The following is a 27348-nucleotide window of genomic DNA, read 5'->3' as shown; positions in this document are numbered from 1 at the left end:
CGAGATGGCTTTAATGATACAGTTAACTTCATGGCTTGCTCTGTATGCGTGTATGCATCCGTGTGTGTGTGTGTGTGTGTGTGTGTGTGTGTGTGATATCGAAGCAGACATATGCCTCACGGTATCCGTGTACTGTGTTGAACACAAACAGATCTTCATTCCCTCACTGACCTCTGACTCACACAGCTTGCCTTCATTGCTCTCCTCCACTGCAAGTTCAGCTGTGTTGTTTTCAAGCATGTCTAAAGTATGATGCACTCCTTTCTCAGAGAGCCGGGTGCTTGTGAGTTTCAGGTCTTTAAATCCAAAATGGTATTTAACTACAACACACGGAAACCAGCAATTCTCAGAGGTCCAAACCTAGTTTACACGTTATTTTAAGGGCACAGTCTTCCAAAGTTCAATCAACTTTGGAAGACTGCACACTACTTTGACACAAATTATAAACATTTACATCATTCCTAACTCTTATCAGCCGATAAAAGAGAAAAATTTACACGTTTGTCCTTACAGTCAACTACAACTGCAATTCAGAGTCAAATCATCAACAAGTCATATCAAAACGGAGAAAAATCATGCTAATGCTAGCGTAGCATCTTTGTAAAGATTAATATAACAGAATAGAATAGAAATATTCTTTATTGTCTCTCATTGGGGAGATTCTGGTGCACCAGCATCAACGTGTCTGGTGAATAAATGATAAATCGTAAAAAGCAAAATCATTCTGTTTCAAACAAAGTGTTGTCACAACAATAAAGATAGGTTCAAAATTATTCTGGATTCAAGATTGCTCCTCACTTGAATCCGTTAGAGAATCCGTGGATAAACCAAAACATTAGGATGATGCCAAGGAGGACATTCAACCTCTAACACTTGGAGCTTATTAATGATTTAAAAATTGTGGTAGTGGAAACATGCAAAACGTTGATCAGCAGTGTTTCACTGGTACTACTTCTAAATCTGTCAAGAAGATGAATAATGTTACTTTTAGCTGGAATTGGACATCTCTAAACTCACATAACTCCCTTGTTATAGAGAGTTAAGTGGTTGTAAAAACTGACATCAGCAGCAGCTGACATGTGTTTTTAGATATCAACTAAATATCTAGGAGGGAACTAAATATCCCTAAATGTCCCTCAGACACAAGTTGTCCACCTATATTTAGAAATCATAGAAAGTCATTCTTTCTTAATATGAACGTAGTTCAGTAACGACAGTAACTGCATTTGTAGGGTAGTATAGCTACTGTTTGGTATTTATGCTACATACTGTACTACTGATGATAAAATGACAAGTAGGATGTAATTTCTCACTATGAAGCTCCCTTGTTTGGTATGCTCAACAGAAAGTTAAGCAAATTCAGTTTTAATGACTTGATATCATCAGTGAATTGAAAAGTCACGAGAAATTGAGTGAAAACCAGAGGTTAGGAAAGAGAGAAAATCTTTGAAATGCCAACCAAATCACAAAGAAACAGATGTTCTCTCCAAATTTTACGTCACGTATTCTTAAACGGTGTGATTATCTCATCCCAGCCAGCAGCAGATCCCCGTGTTAGAGGTATGAGATCATTAAAACATATCACTCCTGGGAGAACAAGAGGGAAACGTGCGCAGTTCAGACCAATCCCTTACCAACAGCTCAAACATCTGGCAACATGGCCGAGCTCCACTCTTTGCAATCACCTGTAGATCTTTCTTGGTCTGCTAGATTTAAGTGAAGCGCAGAGAAGTGGTAGTAATAACAACAGGACTTATTCGCCTAAATGCCGCCGAGATTAGGTGCACTTTATTGAATTGGGGAGATTCGTATCAGCTTAAAAAAAAACACACCTTGAGTCCAACATTATGAGACAAAAGTGCTTTTCAGTGAGATTTTCCAACATGTGTCCGTAATGGTACGGCACATTCATTTTTCTCGCTTAATCATGCGTGATGTAACTTCTGTTGGGAAAGGAATGTGCAATCTTAACAAAAATCTGTTTTCGTAGTTTGGCTACCAAAGCTAAGAAACAAAAGTGGAACGGTTAGAGAAAGCATCAAGAGTTGAAACTGTTGTAAAATTTGTTTTACTATCTCTTCATGTTTCATTTATCATTTATTTATGACGTTATATCGAGCATATGCTTTTCTTTTTTTAGTTAAACAAGGTTTCCTTGAAGTTTCCCTAGGACTGTTGTGTATTCTCTGTCTAATTGTTCACCTCTTACTGAGTAGTGTCGGTAGCCAATCATTGTTTTATCCTGTAGAGTTGAGATTTTAAGCTCAGCTCTGTTTTATGCAGTGTGACTCTTAATGGTCCTACATTATTTAGAGAACACACAAATTGCTGTTTACAGTCAGCGACGTAACCGCCATCATTTGCTCATTTAAGACGCTGCAGGAAGTTTCAAAATGTTAACTCACCATCAATCATTTTTGTCTTTGTTTTTAAATGGTACAGCCTTGTTTTGCAATGATTGCTCTCTTGCACACAGTGTTCACGTCACCTTTGTTTTTAGTAAAAATATTCATGAACACTCATGATCATTAAAAAACATTTTTAATAACTAATAATATATATGTATATTTTTTTTATTTTGTAAAGTAACACTCCAAAAAGCCAATCTGTTGTGGGACATTACAGATTGGATTATCAATTTTCTGTTCAGCGTAAATGTTTGAGCACAATGTCGTTTCTCTATCTTGATGAAAACTAACCTCGTTCAGTCAAGAGTGCTTTGTGTTATTTCAAAAATATGTTTGTTTTCATCTTGGACAAACAGCTTCCTTAAAAAAAAACAAAGTTCTTCAGTCCCTGGATCAGATCAAATATGATCGGCAATCTTTTAGACGACTCAGAAGTAGTTAGAAAATGAGAACCTGAATATTGTAAAAAAGAAAAAAAAAAAAATCCCCCAAAAGTTATGGCTCTTTGCACCTCAGCTTCCGCATTCGGGAAAAAGCGGCTCGATCGTTTCCGATCTATTGAAAATGGTACTTTGCACTGGGTATTTGCAGGGCTTTTCCAAGATAACAATAATGTACATCAATCCGAAGCCCCAACAAGTAAGCTGGAGAAAGGTTTTAAGATGTTGGCCTCGTTATGCATTATCAGATACGAAGGTGAGTTTTACTTTTGTTAAACTTTGTGGCTAACATTAGCTTTAGCTTATGTTAGTAGGCAACATTCTCGGACATTTTTCTTGTAAAAATCTGCTATTTAAGTATCTAGATATTTCTCATCCATTCTAACAAACAATGTTTGTACCTTATTTTCAAGTATATTACGTGTTTATTGTTAACAACAATAAACGCGGGGCGGGGGGCAGATTACCGTTCAGGCTTTTTGCTTCTAAAGCCTGACGAAGCACAACGAGCCCAGAGCGTAACAGTAGAGCAGCTCTGGTGTCGGAGTTCTAGTTCAGCTGACTGTTCAGGTTCAGAGAAGTCACTTTTAGAAAAATATGGCCGTGTTTCTGAAGGTCTCTGTGTTATTTCGTTTTATTACTTTTGCATGCTTCTTGTGAAGTGCTCAATAGGACGGTGTTTACAGCAGTGTGTACAGGCAGATCAGCTGCTCGGCTGTCTGGCTCTGCTCTCTCATTCCCATACACTCGCTCTTTCAGACCGAATACAGAAGCGATTCGATGGAAATAATGCAGGATGGCTCCTTTACCTTCGTCTTTAGGCTGAAGAAACGGATCCGGAGTGAAGCGAAGGCTGCAAACTTTGCTGTGGCCCGTTAGCTTCAACTGGTAGCTTTAACTGGGAGGGACGCATATTTACAAGCCACCGTCTTCTTAATTCAGGACCGCTTGGAAATCCATGAAAACTTAAAAGCCCATTATATTAGGAAGACAACAAGGTGCATAGTATAGTTTTATTTGTGTCTGAAATACGACTTTGTCTTTTCAATTGTCAAAGTAACTGAAAGCGGAAAAAAAGAGAGCCGCGTTTGCGCATGAGGTTGTGACGCCAGCGCTGCAGGTGCAAAGAGCCCATTAAAAATACGGAAAATAGACACAAATCTTCGCAACACAAGACAGCCTGAAGAAATTTTGATGTCAGACAAAACCACAATGATTGATATTCATAAGCAATATTTCATTGCGTCTGGTCAACCCTTCTTTATTGCCACTTCCACCATTGCTTTCAACCACTGTTATTCAACAGTAAATTTACTTCCTTGAAACAACCCTCCCATCTCTCATCAACTCTTACAGGAACAAGGCAAACTTCTACAGCTGACGCCTCACAAATCTGCTGGGTTAGATCCTCTCTATCCTTTCCTTCTGAAGTTAACAGCACACACTATTGCGATACCCGTTACTCATTTGTTTAACATCTCCTTTTAAGTCAGTAAATTTCCCCAAGACTTGAAATCAGCAGTGGTCAGCCCACTCTTTAACATACTTGTCAAGTTTTGGATTTGACACTACGGGAAAGTTTTAGCTGCTATCGTAATTGCTGAATTTACGGGAAAATACTAATACAGGAGCACGGTGGGGAAAAGAAGTAAAATACATTAGTTTCCAGGCCTAAACAAGAGACTTGACAGTTATGTTCTATGCAGAGGATGATACTTTACACCAAAACTCCTATTGCCCTCTTTCCATTTTACCTTGTCTCTCCAAAGTGATTGAATTATTAATCAACAAACTGATTACCCACCATTTTGAAAGCCAACAAAATTCTTACTAGCCATGCATTCGGGTTTTGGGTCTATCTCTGTGACACTTAACATGAATACCATTGATACAAAAAAAAAAAAGAATACTGTGTGGCTGTGTATGTTGTCCTGGCTAAGGTATTTGATTCTTTCAACCACAACATTCTGTTTAGCAGACTCCAGGAGATAGATCTCTCAGAAAAATCTCTGGCTTGGATTAAAAGCTGCATCTTGGACCATTTTCGGTTGGCGTGAGCTGAAGGTTGCCAGTTCGGCCCTCATCCCTGTCTTCAGGTGTTTGAGTTGTTCTCAACCAACTTACCTGGTCAAAAAAAAAAAAAAGCAAAACAACATTTTTTTTAAATATCTGAAAACCGTATGTATTCTGTCTTACTGACTAAGAAATTACACTTTGAGATACTGCTAATAAGTTATCCAAAGAACACATTTACTTTGTCTTTTATAGAAGTATGGATTTCAATTTTTAAAAAAAACAAAAAAACAGAGTCAACACACCGTTAGCCAAAGATTTTGTCTCGTTAAAGATGAGAAATATGAACATGTTTCCCAAACCACTTGTTGGTCTACATTCTGAAGTTCATCCAATGTAAAAGAGGAAAAGCCGACTTACTTTAAGGCTGTGGAACTCCACGCAGCTCCCAGCTCGGCTCCTGGCGCTGTCCACACACTCGTCCTCCATGCCCACTAACATCTCCAGGTCAGAAAACTTCCGTCCCCCTGCTAGCATAGCGGGTTTGAGCTGCCAGTCTGAACCAACCAAGCTGACATGTGCTCAGTCTGATAGCTTCACCCCCCACTTCCTACTCCTGTTTATCTCCTCCTCTTGTGTCTCAACTTCCCACCGCTACACCTGCAGGGATGTAGGTCCTTGAGGAATCACTAACAAATTCGATTCATTCAGACATTATTCACTGACAAACGAGGACACCGTGTTTTCTTCAGCCAAATCTTGGTTGAGATTCTCTCAGCCTCTCAGCTCCGGTCTGGCTGGCAGGGGTTTTGGTCCTGTCCAGTTGGTCATCCACACCCCTCCCACTGCCCGCTTATTTCGTATCCAGACAAGCCTGTCTGGTCTGATTGGCTAGTCAGAGGGAGGGACTGAGGAACGAGGTGAAGGAGGGAGTTCATGAAGAGAGTGACGGCATCCTCCAAACTGTCACAGAAACAGGAAATGACCAAGGAGCCTCTAATCTTTGGGAGATTGTGTCTGTGATAATTTTCCTGATTGCAGTTGAGGAGTCTGAAGGAACAGAGGAATGGGGTGGGGGATAATAAGATCTCATCTTAAGCCTTTTTCAGGAATCTAGAAACTTAAGAGGATTAGAATAAAAATAAGGCCATGGCTGAAATTATTCAAAACAAGAAAACATTACACACAGAAAATCAGGGCCAAACAATGACTGCGTGTGTGCGTGTGTGTGTGTGTGTGTGTGTGTGTGTGTGTGTGTGTGTGTGTGTGTGTGTGTGTGTGTGTGTGTGTGTGTGTGTGTGTGTGTGTGTGGATGGTGGATGCCCTCCTCCCACAGACAGATACTGTACCACTGTGTGTGTTGTCATTCACCTCCACCCAGCAGCCTCTGCTATTCAGATGCAACGAGCTGAAATGAGAATAGGCTCCATTGTGTTAAGCCTGGTAACCCCCATGTGGAGGGTTATACACACACACACACACACACACACACACACACACACACACACACACACACACACACACACACACACACACACACACACATACAGTAACTTTGAATAGAGATAACTTGTACATTAATGTTTAAAAAGTGAGAAAAACTCAAATTTCCATACACGCCAGACTGTTGGGAAACGCAGCACATTCTGCTACAAATCAACCCGAGGACAAACAACTGAACTCATTTGTTCTCAGTCTGAAGAAAGTAATGAAAATAAATATTAGGCTGTTTAAAAAGTTGGGGAAAAAAAGTACTGTTTAAACTGAAAATTTTTTGAAGAATGGTCTGTCCTGTAAATAAGTGAGCTAATATTTAGTTATATAAGCATTATTTCTGAGAACCGCTCCACATCCATCAAACTGGAACTGACATTGCATTTCAGGGTATTTGGACTACGTTCATCAGGTCCTCTGCATATGCTGATTTCGCCTTAAACAAAATTTATGATGTTGACATGGGAGTTTTCCATTAGCCTACACCCTGGATGTCCTGAATTCAAAATCTCCGCCTTACGCAGTTCTTTAAATGTAAGAAAATATATTTGCCCATTTATCCATAGAAACTAGAACTTTTGATAACAGGTTATTTTCGCAAATTACTGTATATTGATGTCCCTCCGATTAATTTCACTCCAAACCACGGCGGAAATGAAATGACCGTAGTAACTCGATATTGACAGGAAAGGGAAATGTCTCCCCTTTCAAAAACTGTTGGCTTTTTTCACATAGCGCAAAATGTGGCGGAATTACGGTATTGGCAAATCTGTCTGGATCACCAGTCACCAGCCCAGGAATCGAACCTGCGACTACCAGCATGAGTACTAAGGGTCTCAATACATGGATTGTGCTTTGCCCCTGCGCTACTACAGCTCCCCGACAGTTCAGTTCTTTGACCAGTTCTTATCTCCTTTTTATTTAATAATGAGACTTTGAAGGCCTTTTTTCTTTTTTTGCCAACAGCTTCGCTTCGAATGGCTACAGCAGCCAAATGTAGCTATTGTTATCTTTTAGCACCCTGGAGATTATTATTATTAGATTCGTTTTGGCCCATTTTTTCTCCCTATCTTTCTGGTTTTGATTTCCATGTTAAGCCTTTCAGATCATTTCACTTGACCGGCCACTTCCTGCACTTACGTTTTCCCCTAGCTAATAAAAATTTTATTCAGTGCAATCTGTTCTTCTCGGGAGATGGGGGAGAAAAGAAAACATTTCACTCAGTTTTCCAGAGACAAATCCCTGAGGACGGACCACGTATGTGCCACCTGTTTTCCACATAACAAACATCCTCACTGATTGAACTTCACTGATTCAGTTAGAAGGAATCAACAACATGCCACAATATTAACTACAATAGCAAATAGAATGGATTTCATCTCGGTATAAATACAGCTGTCCTGGGACGGAACTGGAAGTTTGCTAGAGAACATCAGTCACCAAATGGCATAGTGAAGACGAAGAAACACAACAGACGGGTCAGGGAGAAAGTTTTCTGAAATCTGAAGAGGGAAACAGTAAAACACAGCATACCAAGATGTGGATGAACAAGGGGAGCGTTATTTTTTTAGAATCACCCAAGAGGGTCTTTGTAACGCTGGAGGAGCTGAGATTCTCAACTCAGATGGGAGAATCTGTTTTAAGGATAAGTATTATTAGTGTACTTTACAATCTGGCCTTTTTGAGACAGTGACGAGAAGAAAGTGGCAAGACTTTTGCCTCCAAAACTGTGCAAGGAACACAGCAAAAGCGTGAAAAAAAAAAAAAGTTAGATTAAATAAGACTAAAATTAAATATAAAACCCAGACATATTGGTCTTCAGACTAATGGCGAAATCTGGAGATATTTTTATAAGCCGGGGAAATGTAAGCTGCTCAGAGATGACCAGGGAATGGATGGAGCCAAATTCAGGAAAGTCCTACAGGAAAACCTATCAGAGGCTTCAAAAACACCGAGACTGGGGAAGAAAGTCATCTTCCATTTGGACGACCCTGGACATGTAGCTCTTGATGAGCTTCAACATTTTAGCTCATTTTCCACATTTTCTTTTGTCTTAAATGCAACAAACATCCCAAGGGGAATTATTCATTAACAAATTGTGGATGTAAACAGTCAACAGGACATCCACTGGACTTCCTGACTGTGTTGTAAAATTGACATTTTTGAACTTTATCTCATGTTATAATATTCTCTCATTAAAAACATAACATACCTGAAGTGCTGCCTTGATTCTTTCATGCTTGTTTGAAAAATATTTTAATCTCCCATGGTAGAAAACACCTAGGTGAACCTTGCCCCGCCTTCGAGGACGATGCTCCTCCTCGAAGTTGCAATTTCCAAGCTTCCTCCTCATGAATCCCCCATTCAACTCCTTCAGACTAGCCAGCAGCAATTAGCAAACACCTGGTGGAGCTGTACATCAGCAGAACTTATTATAAGAGCTACTTCTTCAGGTAGAAACATGGTTAAAGGTAAATAGAGAAGCCATGTTGGGTTGACTTCCTGAAGGAACAAATCAGGAAAATCTTATTCTTCAGAAAGAACATGATTGTCTTCATTTCAAGTCGTTGAATTACGAAGTCAAATTTCACACAAACACCCACACATATAGATATATAACCAAAGTTACAACCGTGGTTACGTGATTGCGCTACAGAATTCCACTATGTGGCTTGAAAACACATAATACTGCCCCTTTAAGTCTTGAGAGCTGACCTAATACAATACTGTCAGTAAGATAAATTATTCAAATCATGGCAGGAATCTAGTTGGCTGCAAGCATCTCATTATGCCACTAAATTCTACTCTATGCACCTTTACTATATTGACTCAGTTCTAACAATGTAAAAACAAGAAGAAGTGACGCGTGTTTCAGAAATTTGTCTCCTTCTGTTAGTGTAGTAATTCTAGCTCCCCTGCGCTGTTTTGGCAGCTGCTCCAGCTGTGTGTGAATGTAGTTGCACGTGAGTTTCTGCTGTGCAGACAGCTGGAGGTGACCGTTCAGATTTTACTCAGCCACCAGATGCTAAGCAAGCTCCTTCTGAGATGAAAAGCACCCAGATGGCTCAGAGTTGGCTCTGGTTTCATTTTCACTGCTGTTGCTTTCAGTTTGAAGTCCAGGTGCTTTAGTGTATCGCCAGGTGACTTTAAAGATCAAACATAGTAAATATTTTAAGTACACACATGAGTCACGTCAAAAAAAGTAGCAGTTCCAGCTCACGTATGAGTGAACCACTTCACATTGGCTAGTAAAACTATTCATACTCCCACAGTATTTTACCAGGGTTTAAAAAAACAGTCCAGCACAAATCCACATATATTTATGAATATATGGAAAAAGTATAAATTCAAATCTTAAAAGTTCTTAAAAGTTGTATGTGGTATGTGTAATACCACATGTTTTTGTATCACACTGCTGTCCTTTCAATACCGATATCAACTTGGTATCGATATTTTTGATGTTTTGGATTGATCCGCTCACCTCTGCTTCAAAACTATTTACAATTTCAAGTCCTAAATCAAATCCAGTCCAAGCAACAGCATTCACTCTGCTAATCATCTGAGGTGATATTATAGTTTAAATTTAGTACAAACCACTCTTCCTGTGAAGGCCTCAGAGGTTTGTAAGAGGACAGAAGTGAAGAAACAGATCAAAGAACACCGCAAACAGAAATATCTATTTGGTGACGATATCATCTTATCTGTCCATCATCCAAAAATAAATTAAAAAAGACATACAGCATAACTGCTAACATATCAAGTCTTGACAGGTGACATTAATCAGAGAAGCAACTAAGAAGCAGATGGTAATTGTGGAGGACCTGCAGAGATCAACAGCTCTGATGGGAAAATTTGTTGAGAGGGCAACTTTTAGTGTAGTTCACAAATCTTAACTTTTTTCAGTGCTGTTTACAGGTTGCCACAACCATTTCAAGGGCACAGAAAGTATGTGGGAGAAGATGAGAACAAAACAGAAGCACCAGGACCTCCGCAGCAATCTCTAGATGTGCAAACGAATTAGAAGATAAGTTACTACAGCTCGAGCACAAAGTGTCTAAAGTTCACACTGAAGGGGTTTAACCATAAATGTGTTGTTTGAAGAGGACCCAAAAGCAGACACAAAGTGTAGATTTTGAAGATTTCATGAAAAATATTAACAAAATCTCACCAAAAAAATAACATGGTGTTGACAGGGAGCCAGGGGAGAACAAAAAAACATCAGGAACAAATAGAAGCATGGGGGGAACGAGATCTAAAAGGAGAAACCAGCCAGGAGTGAGAGAAGAAGAAGTGTTTAAATACTGGGAGAGTGAATGCTGGAACAAAAGACCTGGACTGATTAGCTAATGGGTTGCAGGAAGTAACACAGGGGGGGAGAGAGAGGACACTATGGACTGGAAAATAAATAAAACATTAAAAAGTAACATAATTAAACTAGAGTTACAAAGAATAACTCAACACAAGAAATTAGCATATTTAACTAGAATCACTAAGAAAGCACCAATCTAAAGCAAAGCAGAAGGAAGGCTGACTACAGTAACAGGATATTGACACCAGACCCAAACTCAAAAACAATCCAGGACCAGACAGTCAAATGATTTCAATCACTCAAACATTTTCAGGAAAATAATTCTTGGGTATCATTTCCCATTTTCTGTCCCTTCAGATTCGAGGATGGTTTGATGTCCTGTGCGTGTGGGTTTAGGTTTCACCAGTTGATCCTTCAGATTTCAGAACAATGGTTTAAAACTTGTTTGGAGTTTTATATGATCAGAACAAAGAAACTTTAATACCATACTATGTTTTTTGTGCATGTGGAAGTACTTTTCAATCGCCAGAGTCCATTGTTCTCTTCGTATGACTGGACTAAAAGCTTCGCCTTTAGCCATAAATCGGAGCATCGCAAAGCTGTAGGCATGTCTGCGAATCGTAAGCCAGAAACTCTATCTCTGGCAGCACCACAGTGTCACCATGGTAATGGAGAGATTGTTTTTCTTTCCTCTACGGAGAGACCAAAACCCAAGAAGTCGCTTAAAAATTAAATCCTTCCATCTGTTCTGGAAGTTGATGTCATTAGATGGAGTTGCTTGTATGGACGCACCTTTCGAGAATTATAGCGTTCAGGACAGCTTAATGGGCTCACACACGAGCCAGAGGTTAAAAACATCTCTGAAAAAGACAGATGGTACGAATAACAGGGTAGAATCATAATAGCTGTAAATCTCTGACCAGGTGAGGGATTATCAGCTGGATAATCTCATGGATGCAGCAGGGATAAAACAGACAGATTCGTAACTTCAGCCGATTTGTTGCCGATACGACAGACTTATGGAACTAAGGAAGTTCTGTATTTGTCGCAGCTTCTGACAAGAATGTGGTGTTTGTGAAAATAGTAAACTGAGTAGTTTTTTGATAATGTAAAAAAAAAAAAAATTCTGAGTGATGTTGACAAAGTAGTGCATGCCTTTCCTGTTTTAATCTGGATTATGTTTTTGTCTAGTCGACTGAATTCATTACTTCTGGTTCCCGAGTGACTGATTTAATAAGAAATTATGACATTTCTCATTCATTTGCATTACCACCTATGAAATACAGAAATGCCTGTATAGAAAATGCAGCTCATAGTCAAAAAAGCCATAATTGGCCAGGCAGTAACCAAATAGAAGAATATAATCTTTCCATGTCACCAATGTCATCCTCTACGTTTCCAGAACACTAAAAGAGAGTTGTTTACAATATTTACAAGTTATTTTGCTGTCAGTAGTTCACAGAATAAAAAAGCAATGTTCATTTTACTCAAATGTATACCTATAAAAAGTCAAATCAGAGAAACTGGTCATTTTTCCAGAGTTGTATACGAGAAATTTTTCTAAGGCAAGGTAAGTTAACTTGTATTTCGCATTTCAGCAATGAGGCAATTCACGGTGCCTTGTATGATGAGAACAAAAATCAAGTAAATCATTATCCTAAAAACCGGAACAAAGACAAGAGTTCATATGTTCCAGTTATTGTTAAGAAATAGTATTTTACTTTAGTGGTTTAAATGAAAACAGTTCTCTTTGATGAATAGCAAGCTTTTAAAATATATTTTAAATGTATTTTGTCCACTTAAAGTACCTGCATGTGTAAACATTCTACCACCAACTCATGCTGCTTGTAAAAACCTCTGGAGCTAAATGGAACTTTATCATTTTTTGTGATTAAAAAGATTAATTATCCAAGCTGGTTTATCCAATCAGATCACCTAAATGTCGTGCTGTTAGACTTCTTGCACGCACCGAGCGTCTTTGAGACTGCCAAAGCTTCGGTCAAAGGCCAGCGCAGACTAATTAGATTACGGCTCACTCGGGCTTTCATAATACCAGACGGACAGCTGACAAAGGCAACGAGACAAAGAGTTTTGGAGCCTCGCGGAGCAGTACAGGATGTTTAATTAGCGTCCGCTTTCCCAGGAGCAGAATTATGAATGAGCGTAGAAAATGGCAAACCATGAATGACGGACAAGAAAAACTTTACCAACACTCTCAGAGGAATGGCTCTAAACCCTTTTAATCACAAGTACATGCCGAACTTAGACTTATTGCCACATGGAGCACAGCTGGTTTTTCAAGTCGTGTTTGCTAATGAATAAAAAGGAAGAAATTCTTACCTTGCCAGTAGAAACATCATTCTCCTCTGTTTATGAACAGACACATTTCCTACCCAGTTAAACGTAAACTGGTCAAACGCTTCACTGGCAGCGTCAGGTGCTTCTCCTATTGATGTTTGCAATACTCTGCAGACTAAGCGCTCATAATTTTGACTTCACTTGGTGTTTGACGTCTGCTATGGATCTAATGAAGTGTTTTCTGCCCACTGAGGCCAAAACCATCTGGATGTTTTAGATGTTTCCCTTGCTTTAACACGCTTGATTTAGACAACTGCAGTTCAGGAAAAGCCTGTTGATCAGCCATCAATTGAAATCAGGTGTGTTGAAGCAGGGAAACACCTAAAACCTGCAGGACCACTGTTGAAAAACATTGGCACAGTACATCCATCTTGAAAACGGAAGGTTGTAAGTTAGGTGCCTGTCTTTCGTTTTATTGCAAAAACACAATTTTCATTCTGCTGTTTGGTTTCTGATTGATGATTTTTAGCAGATAAAGACTTTAAAAAAAATTTTTTTTTTTTTAAAAAGTTAAATTAGCAATACAGAGAACATGCAGTGTCGTAAAACGCCAAACTAAAGCTTAAACTCAAACTGACAAGAGCAGAAGACAAAACTAACCATTAAGAAGAAGTAAGGCCATTCAAACAACTTCTGGGATTGTCTAATTATTATGAAAACATGGACAAATGTTAAACATATTTGCTCCAAAGGCCATGTTTCTAACATGTTTCTGACATTAACACAAGAACATTGCACGGCTTCCCGTTTTAACAAGTAAACAAAACTCCCAAAAACCGGCAGTGACAAATCCTGGAGTATCACACTGTTGTGGCAAACAGATCTGGGAATGACAAGAGGCCGGGGATTTTCGGGGAAAAAAGTGTTTGAAAGCCCAGAGGGAAGTTTGGGCAATAAAAATCCTACACAGATGCGATCATTTCCCTGTGAGGCCGCGGGGTGAAACTGACGAAGGACAATATCGACAATAACAAGGGGCGTCACTATCAATAAGAGGTTGTTTTTGCACTGTAAATGTAAAATGTGTGCATGTCTTGAGTAAATATCCTCTGATGTACGTATGAGACGAGAGGACAGATCCCAAACTTGAATGTATCCCAGAGAATACTTCGGGTTTTTGAGGTGGTTCTGGTTGCAGCAATAAGGATCGCTTTGAAAATTAGTAAAACAATTATGGAAGAATGGGGGGATGGCATGGAGGAGATTGCATTTTATGAATTACATTGTCTGAAGGATTACAGCAAAAATGGGAAAAATTGAGAGAGCCCACCCAGGGAACTTTTCTGGATGAGTATTCGATATAATAAATCAGACGTTGAACAGATCGCAGAACATAAGAATTAGATTTCCAATCATCTTTACCTGCATCTCCTGCATCTGTGCATTATTATTTCATGTTGGAGCCAATACTTATGATAATAATCTTGTATAACAACAGCTTCAACAATAGCTATTAATGCCTATTTATTTGTTCTGACGGTGATCTTTTTTCTTTTAAATCAATAAAAAAAAATTTAATCACATAGAAAAAAAGTTGAAAATACTTTTTAAACTGATTTTCCCCTTGATTCACTGTTATTTCTGTTTGGAGCCACACCAAAGGAGAGAGAAGAAATAAATCTCTCTGCTTGTCTTAGTTCTGGCCAAAAAAGACAACGGTGAACTGGAAACCTATGAAAACACAGCAGCAGAGACGCACTCCGCTTCTTTCTATTGGAACGAAATCAAAAGAGAGTGTTACAAAACACAGCTAAAATAATGAAATTGTCTAGGCTCATAAAATTATGACGTATATAAACATGTTGGTTGTAATATTTTAAAAAGCATTGGTCAAAGTGGATTTGGGAAAACAAACTAAAAGGTTTTGAAGACAGACACATGATTAAGAGAAAAAAAAGAATCAAAACCTATATGAGCAATTTCGCCAACATGGCAACCCACATGGCTTCATTGTCTGTGCATGCTTATGTTTTGAACTGTTGCAGAGGAACATTTTTAACATGCAGTTTAGAGACCAGATTCTCTCATTTGAAAAGATTCCTCGCTCTCTCCACCAAACGAGTTCCTGCTGCTGATTTAATAAACATCCCCAGCTCCATTAATGAAAGTATTTCCCTCTACTATGATTACTCCAAGCAAACTAATAACTTTGCAAGTTATTGATGGGGCAATAAAAGCTTTGCAGCAAATGTTAATCAGTTTTATTACCCTGCTGATGTTGATGGCGCTGGTTCATTTCTGGAGTAAAATTAGCTTCCTGGAACCTGTCCTCAGTTTCTTGAGAATGAGCATATGCATTTCCCAGCATGACGCAGATTTTCCTCTTGCTGTTGAGGTTTATATATAGGTAAGACGTTGGACAGGATCAAAATGAAACTTCAGGATTTAAAAAAACAGTGTGGCAAATGTTTACTTTGTATCATTTGTATCCAAAAGCCTGATGATGCTGGATCTGGATGTTTTATGTGACCTTGACACATAAAACATCCAGCAGTTGTTTAGTCATCCTTTAATATAACAGTGTAAATTAAATTAAAGTTACAGAACAGCCACTCTTTCATTTTGAACAAAGTGAGACATGATGTTCAATCTGAAGTCTGTTGACTTGGCGACGATTAATTCACTTCCTCTTTTTCTTATTCTTCTGTGACATCCATCATTTCTCACGTGGCTAAATCTGACACATAAATTCAGGCTGCTAATTTCCCACATTTACTTTTAAAATTCGACCCTAATCTCTTGTAACTACGGCTGCCACAAACAACCACAAACCTCAACGATAAAAATTTGGATTTTGTACAATTGCGCAAGAAAAAATAGTTAATGATGTCAAACTTTCAAAGCTAGTTCTTTAGCTTTTTTGTGAATTGTTAAAAAAATAAATAAATAAATAAATTCCAGATATTACACATCTTACACAACACTATTCTGTTGTGTATATATTTATTTAAAGGTTTTGAGTGGGAACCAAAAAAGGTAAAACTTGAAATACAAGTTAAAAACGAGACGGAAGAAAACGTTAGCGTTTGGTTTGGAGTTCTAATCCAGCTTCTTTTCATTATCTATGATGATAAAAAAGAGATTATTTGAGTTTCCTGTTATTTTTTATCATGTCATATGGCACAGAAATCTCCTTTAGTTGAACTGGGACTGGGTCTATTCTGAAATAACTCGAATCAGTTCCGAATAAAATATCATAAAACAAAACACATTATTTGGTTTAAGACATCCCAAATAACCTGTAGAACTCCCAAACGCCATTAATGGAACCTTAATCAAACAAAACCAAATATTAAAAATCGAACCTTCAGCAGGCACGAATGCAAAGATCCCAGATGACACAGTCAGCCAAAGTAAATCAGGAGGCAAATGCACCGGTCTGTCTGACGAATGTGGATCTCAAGCCAGTTTCCATTTTTATAAATCTCCAGGCAATTACTAGAAAATCCTTCGCCCTGAGGCAGAGCAGGTTTCAAACCGCAGCATCTCGTTGTCAAGACTCTGCCTGGTGAGGCCATGCATCAGGTTTTAGAGACAGAAAGTCTCTGTCAAGGACAACTCTGGATGTGGCATTAATTTAAACACACGTTTGTGCAAATTAACTCTGAGCAGATGCAACAATCTGATTTTTGCAAGATGGAAAGATTGTTGGTTGAGAACGATAACGCTTTGAACTTTGTCTGTCTGTCCGAGGATCTTTGTGCATTTATACGGAGCAGAAACCCCACCTGCACACTAACCCAAAAACCTCTATCTCAACCAAACAATCCTGCCTAATCTAATATTATATACTCAGAGAGGGAGTTGAAATATGCTCCTTCTCCAGAGAGCTTTGAATTAAAGGTGGGCAGTAACAGGCTGTGACTCACAGTTCAAGTATTAACTCCGTGTCCACAGTCCGAGAAACGGCAGAAACGCGCAGTACTCAGTCGACATTAAGATGAGTTATCTGTGCTTTCACACATTATTGAATTGCTGCATCAAATCCCTTTACTTACAAGCAATCTAAAGGGTATTTTTCTCAATAACGGAAGAAAGATTCCAGTAACTTTGCTAAAAAGAAAGCTCCAGGATATTAAGGTGAAATATCCCGTTGGGTTGTCTGAACAAAAGACCTCTAATCTGGACAGATTGAAATTTTAAGTTTGTAAGACTGGATTTGTCTTGACTATATTTTGTTGTTGTTGTTCTAAAAAAAAAAAATTTACACTTCTGAATGTAGGTAAGCGTTTGAATAAATAAGTTTTCATCAGTCAATCTCGGAGCTACGTGTTTTGATACTGACAGGAGGAAAAATGATAGAAATAAAAACTTGCAGCTCTTTTGACCGTTTCAAGTTTTACTGCAGGAAAGGAGAACTGAGCAGAAATGAGACTTTGAATGGGCCACTTAACTGTGTCTTCAGTCAGTTACAGATAACAATCAGAGGGAAATAGAAAGTTGCCCAGAGATGACAGCGCCCAGAGAGTAGAAATGAAAACCCTAACCTGTTTTGATGAGGTCATATTGTGACCTCAGGCGTCCCAACCATTCCCTCTATAAGAGTGAGTTCATCTTCGACAGCACAGACAGAGAGTCTGCAGGTCGCAATCCGATTGTAACGTTATTAACATTCCTGCAACATTTCACAACTGAATCGCATTTTCTGAATCCGCCAAATCACACAATAGCAAACTGCGTCGTAACGCTCAGTGGAAACGAGGCCATTCTTGTTGTTCACTTCAGCAGAAAACGCTTCATTACAAAATGTTATCACAGCAACATGTTAGGAGTAAAATTGGTTTCCAGTTGCAGAGTAGATTGTTGACTATGTTTACTGTGAACACAGAGCAGAAGGAAGTTAACATTGTTTAATTATCACGTGTCATGTCACCTCAACATTCACATACATTATTTCATATTGTATGTCTTCTTAAAGGGCTGGAATTTTGTTTTTTTCTAGACACATAGTAGCTCAGTCAAGTAACTGTTTTAGCTTTAGTTGTTATAGAAATGCTGCGTATTTGAAATATGACTTAAAATAAATTTTACTTCCTAATTTAACACCTTGAAATTGGGCCTCGGTCTCTTTAAGAAACTCCTGTTCTTTTGAAGCTCCACCTTCAGGAAGTCATCACAACAAGGCTTCCCCTTTAACCCTTGAATTACGTTTTGACGAATTACGTTTTGACCACTGTGAAGCCGTTTCTATAATGAGCTCAGCAGATGTGCAGTTTGACCAGGTGTTTGCTAAGGAGATGGAACATGAAACTTGGGGAGTTGGAAACTGCAGCTCCAAAAGCAGGGCTAGGTCCAAATAGGCGCTTTGCACAGCTGAAAGGTTGCCATGGAAATGAAAGGATTTCTCAAACATGCATGAAAAAAATCAAAGCATGTCTTTGATGAAGGAATAACATTATGACATGTAAAGCAAAAGTCGATTTTAGATAATACTGTCCCTTTAACATTTTACCTTTAGCGTTCCTATTTCCTTTAGTTTAGATCAAGGTTGCATTGTATTCAGGCATAGATACGTTAGAACATCATTTGTAAACTACAAGTCTCCTCTTTTATTCAGTTTCAGTCTAATATAAAAATAACCTCAGTTGATTTTGCTTCGTTGTCACTGGTTACGTAGTTAGAGCCCGAAATGCTTTGCTCTCAGGACAGCATGCCTAAAGAGCTGGCAGATGATGGAGAGTCTCATTAATCTAATTTATTAAGGCCATCATCATCCTGAAAATAAACTTCATCTCGGACTCCGTGCATATTAGCTGGCTCTCTGGTTCGCTGCCAACATGGTATTAGTGCATCGGATTAACTGTGTGCTAACGAGGTCAATTTTTTCTGCACGGAAGAAAAACCAAATGTTGTGTTTCAGAACACTGAGCGCTAAGAGGGCTAAACGTTGGGAGCGTAAATCAGGTTAGGATCAACGAAGAGAAGAGAAAGTCAGTGATGAAACAATGTCTTTCCCACTTGAAGCGCACACATTCTGTGTTTGGTGTTAAGACCATGATTCCAAGTCTAGTTATGTTTGGCCTGCCGTGGGATGCCTTTCTTTGGCCATTTGCCTATCTTTCAATGGGAGCATTTCATTATATTCTTCTTAAGACATAGCTGAAGGAGGGAGACATAAGACAAAATGAAAAATAAACACTTAAAAACAAGAATGTAGAATAATTTAGGAGTAAAACTCTGTTCAGCAGCTAAAAAGACCCTGAGCTGTTTTTGGCAGCAGTGCAGGAATCTTGCATTTTCCATGAATAAGGAGCCGAGTTATCACTGTGTTGCCTTCAGTAAAGTGTCAAAGCACCTCAGACAGAAATGCCTCCCATATTATAATCTCCTCTCTTGGTTTACAGATGCCTCTGTGTGCATATTTCTTCATTTGTGCATTATCACAACTCAACTTGGTGTACCGTTTATATGGAGAGATTTTAGCCAATATCTCAGAATAAAATCACCTCATTCTCTGTATTAGTACTAAAAACAATTGGTATAAGGCATAAATTGTAAGTGAAATATTAATGAACCTTTAAAATAATTTTAGCAGGGTGGGATGTAAAACGTCCTTTTGACCACCAAAAGTATGGTCAGTTTTCATTGCGTCCTTAAAAGCTTTGGCATCACTGGCCTTCCATGCACAACAGATCACAAATATTTTGCCTCAGCCATACTGATATCTGAAATGGTGTTTGGTGTTGACTGTCACATGCTATGTTTTGCTAATAATAAGTACAAATGATTTAAATCAAGATGCTAATGGTCACTTTAACTAAACATTAAATTTACTGACCATCTGAGAAATGTGTGGATTTATACCAATTCATAGCTTCAGCTTAATATATGCCTGTACAAATTATTACCACAATAAAGTAGTTATTGTTGTCAAGCTTAACCATTGCCAAACTTCACATGTACGAACTGAAATGCTTGATTCAATTTGCATGATTTAACCGGGTGACGTGTAACTCCCCTCAAAACTCGTTTTTAAAGTGTACAGTTCAGCATACAGTCTCTTAATTTTCATAGATAAATCAAAACGCTGTCACATTCCACCATACGGGAAGGGAGGAGATGGACACGTTTGGAAGAGGAGATTTTTATTAGAAACCAAGTTGAGTTATGGAAGACAAAGTGAACTGAGCCGGAAAATAAACAAAGGCCTGGAGAGACTGATTAATGCCAGAGGCAGGAAAAGGACAAGCAGGTACGACGATCAGGAAACAAGAATCTGGTGTACGACGTGAAAGACATTATGGAGCAACACATTCATGTTGTTCATAAGCAACGGGAGGCTGCTGCTTTTTACACTTTCCACAAAGTGTGTTTCGTAACTTATGTTGCTTGAAAATGCTATTTTTTAACAGAGCTTTAGTGCTCCAGAAACATTTGTCAATCACAAACAATGCCATGCAAAAGTGTTTTCACCCTTTGTTTTTACAACTGCAAACTTTAGTGTATTTTGTTGGAAATTTATGTGATAGGTTAACAGTTTTTTTAAAAATTTTTGAAAAAAAAATTTTAAATCTGAAAGGTGTGGCAAACATTTTCATTTACCCTCCTTTATTCTGATAGCTCTAAAAAAATCCATCATTCACCTAATGAGTGCAATAATCACACCTAATGTGAAGCATAGAGATATAAGTACCATGATGGTGGAATGCTTTGCTGCAGCAGAACCTCAAAGAATCCACTGTGAGTTCTACAGTTACATTTAGGTATTTAAATAACTTTTTTAAAAAAGATTATACATCACTACATGAACATTTCTTCTGGGATAACTACTTAATATTTCACACCTGATAGTTTGATAGACTCAGATCGATCGAGGACCAAATTTGTTCCATTTTCAGCAGGTTTGCTTTCACAATTGAAAACTTCTGAAAATCCTGTTCCCTTCCTAGCCTGTGGTGGCGCTGCACCAAGAACCACTGAAAGAAACGACATGAAAACCTTCAAAGAAGACATGAGCAGAATGTCCTACTTTGGAAAGTGTAAACAAAAATAGAGGGGCTTCAGATTTTGTTGATCGTTGGATTTTTCTTTTGTCTTTGGTAAAAGAGCATGAGCTATTTCTGCTGCTAGCGTTAAACTGTCGCCTAAGTTTGGTCGTATTTACCCAGAATGCCCTGCTTTTTGACCAAAAAGAGACCTAGGCTTTTAGACGGAACAGAGTTCACTTTTTTGATCCAAAATCAAAGTTCGATTGTCCATTCACACCTCTCCAAACGAACCAGACGTATCGCCCAAAGAAGCAACGTCTAGTAAACGGGTTCTTCCACAGAGATTTTATCTGTTTTGACTGATTTACAGCCAGTCACACGGAGGATGAGGGCTGCTCGTTATGCAAACGCCTCCAAATACGTGAACTTTTCCCCCACAGGAGAGGAATGGCGCTAAGAGATATGTGACATTTTCAGCGATTATGGTGCATTCAGGACGCAGGTAATATCCAAAACCAACAGTCGCATGTGTTACGAATCTGCAAGTCAACAGAGGAATCCCATCACTCAGGCATGATGAAGTGAAACCAATTAGGTGAGGTTATTAATGTTGTTGTTTTGACAGAATATTTCCCCGCTATCAAAATCTGCCCCCAAAACACCATCCATTATGGTTCATATTCAGACTGATATAAATCTTTCTCAGTTAAGGGTCTCTCTGGACCAAAAGAAGGGTTTGAAAAGTATTTTTTTTTTAAATGATGGAGAGCTATTAGTGGAAAGTCACCAGAAGAGAATAAAGTGGGTCAACAGCTGTACTTAAGCACAAAAAGACCTTGAGTTGCTATAAGTTTTCAAGATGTTCTTCCTCCCTGCTAAAATTTAAAGCCCTGGCAGTTGCGGAGGTCTCCTCTGCAGAAGGATAATCTCTGTAACTACAATGTTTACATTGGTCCCTCATTCCTCATATTTTTAGCTCCGGTCGTCGTAAAATCTGGTGTTAACGCTCATAAACAACCTGCATTCCAGCGGGAAGCTCTTTGAAAGAGCCATGAGGACAATACCGCTGCTGCCTGGGCTTTGATTGTTCCCTTAAAGCACAGGTGTCAAACTCCAGTCCTCAAGGGCCGCTGTCCTGCAGTTTTTAGATGTGCCACAAGTACAAAACACTGGAACGAAATGGCTTAATTACCTCCTTATTGTGTAGATCAGTTCTCCAGAGCCTTGCTAATGACGTAATTATTTTATTCAGGTGGTGCAGCAGAGGCGCATCAAAACGTTGCAGGACACCAGCCCTCCAGGACCGCAGTTTGACACCCCTGCTAAAGGGAAGAAGAAAGTGCTGTGAACCAGGTACACTTGTTTTGTGTTACAGATTGGTGATTTATCATGCTTACTTTAACAGGTCAGGATATGTTTACAAAACATGTTCATTAATTTTTTTCATTTTTTTTTGCACATCATTCTTCTATCATGACATGAGAGACTCATCAGTTTGGCGTATTTTGAGACGTTTTAGGGGCTCTTGTCACTTTAAATCCAAATAAGCTGCTGCTGGCCACGCCCCCCAAATCAATGTTTACACTTGCAGGTGAAAATGGCCACAAACAGATGCACAATTACACCACCGTAATTGCTTATATTTTTGAAAAGCAGAACTGGATCAACCTTCAAGAATGCAAGAAGCAATTTCTGGATGGCAAGTCAACAACAAAACACTCGTATTTTCCAGCAGCCATTGATCAGCTGCATACGTGTTGAAGCTCTGCCTGGGTTGCAAAGTAACAGAAATTATTAGTGTTGCTAGGAGAGAGGGAGCGCCTGCTGACTTGTCATGTTTCATTCCAAAGGTTTTAGAAACGACTCATTTTCTAGACACCAAAAAATAACTGGGTGTTTCTTTTAACTCTTTATGTCCTTAATTTAAAATCACCGCCAGGATTTTAATTGCTGCATTAATTGAATGCAGCTCTTTAAATGTGAGTAAATATATTTGCCCATTTATCTACAACAACAGAAACTTTCAAAATCTAGCAAGTTGTTTTCGCAATTTACCATCTATTAAAAGAGCACCCTCAGATTAATTTCACTGCCTGCTGTGGCAGCAGTGAAAGTACCGTAATAACCTGATCTTGGCTGGAAATCGCAACGTCTCCCCTTTCAGAAACTCTTGGAATTTTTCAGATAGCTCAAAAAATTTGATAGCTCAAATTGCAGTACCGCAAATTTGTCTGGATCTCCTGCGCCCCGTTTAGGACTTGAAGGTTTAAAGGCTTGGGATGTTTTTAGAAGCAGCAGAAACCAAAATGGAAGTGCATAAAGAATGTACAAAATGTGAATAGGTCCCGTTTAAACTCTGAGTGACCTGAGAACATATTAGTTATGTGAGTTGCTCAAACACAACCAGCTTTTATTCTGGAAGTTAGATCCACCCCCACCCTACAGATACGCATTAATGTAAGCACAAGACCAGGCTGCAGTTTGAAATATGAGCATGTAAACACATTTTCCATCCCACAACCCTCGGCGGCAGTGTTTCGAGGAATGCAACAAAGTGCGCACATACTGACATACTCCAGCATAGGACGGTGTTGTTTTACTCAAGGTCTCAGAGGTGAAGCGTCTCACACAGAGGGAATGAGAAGCAGAAGTCTCAGATCTGGAGGACGTTTGTGGGGAACGAAGGTTGGATCCCACTGGCAGCGGCACGACCACAGACAATCCCACCGGGTACAAAAACCCCTCTGGCACAGAAAGCTCTAAACGGACACTGAGGGCAGGAAAGCTTAACGCTTCTATACTATAAACTTCCAAGGAGATTCCCAAAAGAAAACGTCTGCAGAGAATGTCCAGCTTATAGTGATACAGCTATTAGTCAAGGGCTTCACAAATCCTATGAAGAATTTCTTTGCTGTTTTTTCCTAAGTATAAATTACAAAATGACACATGGCTCAAATGGTTCACAATTCGGCACACACAAATCAAATGAACATGTGATTAAGTGTGTTTCCTTCACAAGTGCAAAATGTTGACGAAGCTCCACTAATGTCGAAAAGAGCACAATTGCAAAATCGTGGTGCTTCTGTTGAATAAATCTGTTCATGCGATGCGTCGTTAAAAAAAGAAACATGCCGCACCATCGTCCTTCTACCACTTCCTGTTGTCTTCTTTGTCTTTTCCACCAGTAGTAACATCCATGAGTTCATCAATTGCATCAATTTTGAAACCACCAACAACAAAAAAACAACACTTCATCAAAAACAAACAAAAAGTTTGTGTGTTTTTGAATCTATCATGTTCTCATTTTCCAACCATTCCAGCATAAACCCGCCTTAAAGTTTCAGGTTCTGAACCCCGAGGGTTGGAGTTTGGGATCACTGATCACCAGATTCAGCTGCTTTTTCATCCTTTTCACAAACAAACCAAGACTCTGGTTGGCAAAGCAGGAATCCCTGGCACATTATGTTGAGAAAAACAATAGTCCTTTCTAATACTCTGGGATGTATATTAGAACGTCTCAAAGATCCTGTTACGTACAAAAGAAGAGCATCAGCTGCGCTTTAGTTCAGCAGAAATATGTTTCTGTCTTTGGAAACACGGGGGAATGAGTAAAAATCACCGTGGCTATGCTGAGCTTTAAAGCCTTAAAGAATGTCCAATCGCTGTCAACTATGTATTTTACAAGCGATGCATCAGGTTAATATGACATTTACAAGAGAGTAGTCCAGCTGTCCAGATGTGCATCTCTTAGAGACAATCGATGCTATTTAACCGATGAGTCATGAAGGAAAAAGCTATCATTAACATCCCTGTTGTTCTCTTTGCTCTCTTCCAGTGCCGCACAGTTTTCATATTTGATTTAATTATTGGATTTAATCACTGACAGACGCACGACCCTAGCGGCAGAGGTCATGAGTCCTGGTTCGATTCCAGACCTCTGCAACATTTCTTACATTCCTTCTCTATTTTTGGATAACTGCTGTAAATATTGGTAAAAAACATTGATTTGATGATCTGAAAAACCGAGTAATAGAAAGGCAAAGGAAAAAAGTTTGATAGGGGGATTTTTTTTTTTTACCACTGTAGTTGAAATTAAAAACTTAAATTTTTTTCTTACCTCTAAGACTTGAAACTTTAATGATGTTCTTGCAATTTTCAGATGAAATCAACAGCATGATGTTCAGAATCCATCGGTATTCCTGCAGAACAATTAGGAAGCTGACATTTTTCCAATTTAAAAAAAAGGCCCCTTATTGAGAAACAAAGCGCTATAACTTTCTAATTATATTTTTTCATATTTTATCAATGTCAAAGTCAACAAATGCCATTAGTTCAACTAAATGCTCATAATCTGCCTGGGGTTCCAGCAATTTTTTAATAATGTTTGTGTTTACATACTGGAATCTGCAAGACATCATAATCCCTTTTATCAGTGCATTTCCTCTGAAAAGTCTCTCAATCATAACACTTTTTTGGGAATGGAGCAGCTCCAGTCCTGAGCCAAAGTTTGCTCTTCCCGTGGAGAAAAGCTGTTGATGAGAACGCTCCCATATGGTTTCTGTTTCATTCTGGTTCCGCTTCTAGTGTTCATCTCGGAGAAATTAACAACAAAATCATGACCAAGATGGAAGTTAAATACAGTCGGAAATTATGCCTTGGGAATCTTGGGGGATGATGTGAAAACAAAAAGAAAAACAACAAAATCAAAACAAACAGAAAAGACTAAAGCTGACAAAGTGTTTATGGTTATATTAGTCACCTCCGGTGGTGGTTTCCACCCCAATTTAGAAAGCGCTCATTTGAATTTCCAGCAAAGTTAAATACTTACAGGTTTTGTGAAATCAGGAGGATAAAAACAGGACATTAAATCCCTTGAATATATTGAAAGAGTAAAGTGAAGAGGTTTTTGAAACAGCCCAAAGCTAAACACAAGAACATTTAGAGACCATTAGCATTAAGGGACTGAGATTAGATGTTATCAAGCCAAAATATGAGCATTTTATTGTAAAAAAAAAAAAATAGAAAATGAGATGAGGGAAAGCAGAGAAAGTGAGGCTGGTACTAAAAAAGAAACAGTAATGATGGTCCTTCAAAGCCAAGTACAACCATTTAGAAATACATGTTACATTTATACCATAAAAAATAAATGGTAAATTCTTGCTGACTGTTTTGGGACAAACTCCCTGATTTGTTCCTCACTGAATGGCTCCATCCCCCAGAAAAACATCAGCCTGTTCCTTGTGAATGTGTAACAATCGATTTGGAAAACGTGTTCTCATTTTTAAAATTTGAAAATGTTTATTTGTTTTTTTTTACTTCTCCTTTTAAAACCCCCGCAAAAAAAGCAATTTCACCACAAAACATGCTTGTTGTGTCCTCGCCAAGAGCCTTTGATTTTTCGACAGCTAGCCAGCCAAACAACGACGCTCCAAGGCGTAGTACTGGCTAACGAACGTCGCTAGTTAACCATGCTAACTGCGAGCTAAAATAAAATAAATGACATAAATGATTGCAAACGACCCACACCCCCGCTACACAAAACAAAGAGACCAATATTATTTTCACAATTAACCAATACTTACGAACAAATCTTGTCTGAAACGCAACGTATTGGGATTATTATCGGCTTCACTTCACGAACTGTTCGGTGTTACCTTCCGCCATCTTGAATCTCCATTTTCTGTTCTTTTCTTTTTTTTTTTTTAGCGCCACCAAACAATTTAGCAAAATGTCCACCAGGGGGAGCGCTAGTGCGGTTTTCGAAACTTTGCTGGTCCAGCTCACAATGCTAATTTTACATGCTAGCTGTTTATTGAACGATTTGATCTACATTTATTTAAATAATTTAAATGTGCATATATTAACAGTGTATTTTAATTAATGTATTGTTTCTAATTTTTAATCAAATGACTAAGGTTCTGCTCTACATTGTAAGGAGCCAGGGCAAAAATGGCTGACGCATATCTTTCTTCAACTTTCATGCCAGGCCACACTCCAGATCCAGGACCGTTTCTGTTTTATTAATAAGTGATTCATTCGAGTGTTTGCTGAGGAAAGTTGACATCCAACATTTTTATTCTTCTACGGAGTGGAACATTGTTGTCGCTGGGAGTGTCTCGTTTCTTTGCTTTCATTTCGCAACTATTTCTTTACTTTGGCCTTCACCATTGAAGCGAATCGATTTTCTCGTCACAATGGCAGCTGTCAGAAAATGTTAAATATTAGACATTGTCGAAGGCAGCAAGGAGAATCCCGTGTGACAGAAGACGAACCGGGGTAAAAGGGGTTTCGATTTTATGATAAAAAGTTAATTGTGGAGTTATGTGACTAATTACGCCGCGTGATCAAAACTCTACCAATAAGGTGGTCAGATTTATAGAGAAAGCAGCAAGTCTTTA

At 38.7% G+C, this 27348-nt stretch overlaps 1 protein-coding gene across 7 annotated transcripts in view; it reads right to left on the bottom strand.

Annotated features, from left to right (window-relative positions):
* Window positions 1-26618, bottom strand: part of arhgap20 (Rho GTPase activating protein 20) — an 87260-nt gene extending 60642 nt beyond the window's left edge. Inside the window, exons 1-5 of one of the 7 annotated variants that reach the window (XM_055032041.1) lie at window positions 26533-26618; window positions 25068-25149; window positions 22143-22272; window positions 6233-6269; window positions 5282-5391 (exon numbers count right to left, since the gene is read on the bottom strand). In XM_055032041.1, the coding sequence (XP_054888016.1) occupies window positions 5282-5362 (81 nt within the window). In that variant the 5' untranslated portion in view covers window positions 5363-5391; window positions 6233-6269; window positions 22143-22272; window positions 25068-25149; window positions 26533-26618. Of the gene's footprint in view, window positions 1-5281; window positions 5976-6232; window positions 6270-22142; window positions 22273-25067; window positions 25150-26532 lie in introns of those variants that run through there. The other 6 variants (XM_055032040.1, XM_055032042.1, XM_055032044.1 and 3 more) reach the window with 6 other exon arrangements.
* Between the last annotated feature and the right edge of the window lie 730 nt (window positions 26619-27348).

This window comes from Poeciliopsis prolifica, unplaced genomic scaffold (genome assembly GCF_027474105.1).
Source record: "Poeciliopsis prolifica strain line A6 unplaced genomic scaffold, Auburn_PproV2 SCAFFOLD007, whole genome shotgun sequence".
Classification (NCBI taxonomy): domain Eukaryota; kingdom Metazoa; phylum Chordata; class Actinopteri; order Cyprinodontiformes; family Poeciliidae; genus Poeciliopsis; species Poeciliopsis prolifica.
Note: the sequence above shows the minus strand (reverse complement) of the source record. Positions and strands in the feature narration are given on the sequence as shown.